This window comes from Anopheles aquasalis, chromosome 2, assembly GCF_943734665.1.
Source record: "Anopheles aquasalis chromosome 2, idAnoAquaMG_Q_19, whole genome shotgun sequence".
Lineage (NCBI taxonomy): Eukaryota > Metazoa > Arthropoda > Insecta > Diptera > Culicidae > Anopheles > Anopheles aquasalis.
In genome coordinates, this window is record NC_064877.1 from 46,055,001 (window position 1) to 46,060,000 (window position 5,000).

General features: G+C 48.8%; 1 protein-coding gene across 3 annotated transcripts in view; it reads right to left on the minus strand.

Annotated features, from left to right (window-relative positions):
- LOC126581429 (cadherin-87A) overlaps positions 1-5,000 on the minus strand; it is a 126,033-nt gene that overhangs the window by 54,604 nt on the left and 66,429 nt on the right. For all 3 annotated transcript variants that reach the window (XM_050245084.1, XM_050245082.1, XM_050245083.1), the window contains one exon: positions 4,610-4,723. In XM_050245084.1, the coding sequence (XP_050101041.1) occupies positions 4,610-4,670 (61 nt within the window). In that variant the 5' untranslated portion in view covers positions 4,671-4,723. The remainder of the gene's footprint in view (positions 1-4,609; positions 4,724-5,000) is intronic.

The window sequence follows — 5,000 nt, forward strand, 5'->3', positions numbered from 1 at the left end:
TCTTTATTTGGAACGCTCAGAAAGTGAATCGATTTGAATATGAAACAGTGAATGATTATGATCATAAACCAAAAAATAAAACAAACAAACCTCAGTGATTGCGTCCCAATTGAAAACCCCGTTGGCCGAACAAAAGACTCGAAAACAACGCCGCAGAGTAAGTGTCGATGGTGGCGATCGCAGCGATAAGAACACAAGTGTCTGTGCACTGGTAAATAAATGCTCATTTTCCGGTGTCCGCAGCACATAAACCACAGAGCAGCACACACGCGCACACACGCAGGCAGGACGAGCAAATACAAAGGACAAGCCGACAAACGACCAACCACAACCACACTTTGGCCGAATCGAGGAATCGAGAGGAACCGCTGTTTTCCTGCCAGCCGCGTGGACAACAACACCATTGTACTGCCCCCAGTGGACCGTGCATCATCGTAATGTTGGTGATCATCGTCACTCTCGTCGTTACCACATGATGAGGTTGCTGCTGCTGCCACCGTAGTTCTGTCGTTCCGCTTTCTCGGACGCCCTGGCAGGACGAGGACCATACGTCAGGGGGAAACATAAAGCAAAAAAAAAGGAAGAAGCGCGAAAGCTGAAATATGGTAGAGCAGAGCTGTGATGTTTTTACATGATAAAACGAATCGTTCGCTAGCAATTGTTCGCTAGAACTGATAGCACATAAATGACATCGAATACCTCATCCTCAAACGGGGGTTTTTTTTTTTTTTGGGGGACGTTTGCAATTCCCTTTTTTCCTCGCGGCCTCACACCACATTCAAGCGCTCTTGCGGCGAAACATGCGCTGCCGTTGTTCGTTTTACTTCAAATAATACTTTATGCAGTTCATGCACACAATACTCTCTGTCCATGCCCATGCTCCGGGATTAAACACTGTGAAATCACTTTAATTAAGACTCCACTTCAAAAAGTTTCAAACATCCCCGACAGACCCGGACTGAAAGGCGTTTGGTGCGGTGCGGTGCTGCTGCAGCTGCAGCTGTCCATCACGCGTGAAAGTTTTTGGTGTTTTTCGGAGACCAATTTTCGGGCCAAACGTCCATAAAACCGCGATGCAACCTGTGCTCGCACGAGGACACCATTTTTACCAAATTAAACCCTGGCTTGTGTAAGTATTAATTTGGCAAATGAAGGCAAATTGAATTTACAAAATTGAAAGACGACCCCGACGAATTGGGAGAGAGTGCACAAGTTGTGCCCGGTTCGGGAGAGTAGCACATCGGGTTTGAACCGGAATTATCCAATTTATGTTGGCAGAGTTTTGCCGAAAATGTCTTGTCACACTCGCTCGCCCGTCCGTCCGTCCGTCTGTCTGGCTGTGAGCGTACGTGGTTTATGGTTTGGTGGTCCGGGGACTGGAAAAAGACAACATGTCGTGGGTTGCGTACTTCTGCGCGAGAGTGATTGTGAGTGGGTGGCAGTGAGGAAATGCCGCCACCACCACCACCACCATTATGCGTCACGCACGTCTTCGGCGCGCTAGAGCGTTGGATGTGAGATCCCCAAGGAGGATGCGGATGGATCGCTGGATTGGAGGTCGTTGGGAGAAGGGAATCTCGGATCAGAACCATTGCCAGAAGACACATGGAGTGAGATGAGCCGAGCTGGGCGCCAACAAGCTGGCCCTGTACTCCATGCCATGGATGTCCTTTGGTGCCACTGGTGCCAAGGATCTGGTCGGAGGCTGCGACGCTGCGGGGAGCAACTTTTTCACAAATTGGATTTGCAAAAGCGCCGACAACAACGATGCCGGTCTCACGACGACGCAGCGGAGAATATACAATTCACACGACCTTCCGATTTACGTCAAATCTTGAGCATGCGACACCCACGACCAGGGTAACCAGCGGTGTTCTTCCCTGCGATGCGGGGGCTCGGTTTCCATGTTCGTGCGGTGGCGATAGCGTATCATTTTCATAAAGGTGCCGCATTCACGGACACGGATCTCAACACCGCGGGTTCTTGGTAGGATGGATGTGGAAATGAATGAAATGTTGCCGTTGTTTCTCAATTGGCCTTCCATTTTAGCTCTCATCCATCCGTGCACATGTACATTTCTTCTCGTGTGAACTCTTCTTCTGCGTCAAGTGGACGTAACGCTACGTAACATGAGAAGCGGACATTCTGGTTATGGTGGGGTGGTAGGGAATGAGTTCGCTTTGTTGGATAGCGGGAATATTATTGAATTGCTTGCTGATGCAATCGAATCCAGACGGTCATGCGACTCTACAATTTCATTTTTTCACGATGTTGTATCGTTCACCTTAATTGATTTCTTTTTTCCAAATCACGTGGATGGGTTATTTGGTGGAACTTACTGGAATGATAGAACATCAAGAATAGAACAGCCTCTATTCGAAGGTTTATATCTCATGACAGATCACGTGTCATAATTGAGGCCCAGTGTCGAAATTTGCTCAATTATCGTATCCAGAAATTCTTTAAATATTATTGCATTGTTTGTGTTGTGTTTGCTACGTTTTCTGCAGACCCGTTGTACTGAAATTAAAGCACAATTTTAATGAATTATGCTTTTCGTTGATTCAGTGTCGGCCATGGTTTCAACTATTGCAACGCGATGTTCAATAGTATATCTCTCTATGATTAATTTTTGAAATACTAAACCATCGCAAAACGCAATGATATAAAGATAAAAAAAAACTTGAATTCAAGATTTGACTAGTAGTCAATTTCGACTCAAAAAAGCTCCAAATTTGAAGATTTGTGAAGAAAATGTTGGTTGTGTTCATTTACGATAAGGAATCTGACACATTAGGTTAAAAAATATTTACCACAAATATTGCTCATTAATTGATGCTTTCAATGTGTTAAATCACTATTTGCTAAACCTAATTAAATCCTAAGTTACTCAGCTACTCTTAATCAACGCTTGAAAAGTAAAGCGAAATTGATGATTTTTCACACCGTCTGGCAATAAATAGTTCAGAAATATTAAGCTGCCTAGTGTTCTGTAGAAAGTTGTACGCCATTCTGGCTTCAAGTGCTGCAATCCGGGAAGATAACCCATTTATGCGCCTATGTTGGTGAACCATACTCGCTTGAATTTCGTGCACTTACCAACCTGTGCAAACATACAAATGGAACTTTTTTTATGCCGTATCGATTAAGAACCTGCGAACAAAGAATATTTTCAAGTGTTTGCTACATTCGCGATCGAAAGCTCTCAAGAGCGACGCTCCGAACCAATCGGTTTCTGTGGCAAACGATTTCCCTGTGCCACCCAACGCTCGGGCTTCAGATTTATGGTTCAACACCACGGCGAAGCAGCGAGGGAAATCTCTTCAGCTAATCACGCTGTGTACACCTCAATTTCCTCGAGGAGAGAGGCAAAAAATCCTCTCCAGCGCAGCATCAGCAGCAGCGACCGCGGGAACCAAAAACCAGACAAACAACACAAATCAACATCCTCGACCTCGTCGACCCCTAGCCGCGGGCGGCGGCGGGGGGAGGGACTCTGGCTTCATGGCCGAGTGCGAATCGCACGACATGACTGCGGCAACCCACGGAGCACAACACACGCCAGTTATCGCGGGGTGTCGTGGTGCGTTGTACGTGTGATTGTGCGTTACACCCGGACACCAGGACACCAGGACAATTCAGGTGACACGCACCCCAGGCAGCAAGCAGACGACCGACAGTGGAATGGCAAAAGTAAATAATTCAAGATTGTGAATGACATGCACCTTTTCTTGCGCTTAACAGGTCCTTCTAGGAACTCAACCCACCCACGGGGCACCCGGGGATGGGTACGACCCTGACGATCCCCATTCTGGCGCTCCGATCACTGCACGTCGTTCGCTCCGGGAGTTGGCCGGAGTACAATAAAATGAAACCGCAACCGAACACCAGCAGCGAACCTGAACCTGAAGCAACCTCTCTGCGGCGAAAGTGATGGACAACAGCCGGGGAATACTGGTGCGGGACGGCGGGGAAAAGCATAACAGACAAATAAACACTAGTTTTTGCCAGGCCAGGCCGGGTCGGGCCGGTCTGACGGTAAGTCAACGGTACCGCATCTTGCGGTGCGAGTGTCAGTTCCGGGGCGGGGGGGAAGGACTGGGCACCGGTGACACTTGGCACGTCGGTTGGAGCCACGAGAGAGACAGCTGGTGGTGGCCAACAAACCAGCACGGCACGGCACTTGTCACGCCGAAAAGTTAAGCCTGGCGTTGACCTGTCGGTCGGTCGGCCGGTTGGTCGGTTGGTGGCGCTGTACGCAACGTTGTCGGCAACAATGGCAATAATAAACCTGTCACTTTATTTGCCAACCAACCAACTACCTGCGCCACCAGTTCTCTTGGCGCTCGGTTTCGACTTGACTCGATCTTTCGGTTTCTGGTTTGTCACATTCGGTGGGTCCACCGAGCCAGCCAAGATGCCAGCCCTTATTGTTGTTGTTGTGTCCTGTGACACCGACGACGCTGAAGGACCTCCACGCTCCACGGCTTGTCCGTCCGGCTGACGTTCATTCGGTATTCGGTTCGCAATCTCGCCAACAAACCGACCGACCGGCCGACCGTGGACGTGGACGTGGAGTAGGGGCGATGGCCAAGAATTTATTACTTACATGGTTCGAGCAGAAGACCAATCGTAACGAGTGATACGACGACTTTCCATCGGGGCAACATCGTTCCCTTCCGCCCTCCCGGGTTCCCGGGTAGCCCCGGACAATATGGATTTCCTGCAAGAAAGAGAGAAGCATGAAAGGGAGAGAAGACAAGAAAGTAAAGGATTAGTGTATGTTGTGACGAGGTAGCGAGTCCCTTTTCCCCCTTTTTTTTCGGCCTCCCTTATGGGCGTCCCAAATCGTTCGTCCGTGTCGCCATCCTGCTGGCTGGGCCTCATGGGACTGAGTTGGTCTTATATAAGGTAGACGACGACAGAGACGACGACGCATGCGACGACTTGACCACTGTACTCCAATTTCGTATATTGATGTCATATGTGTCAGAACAAGC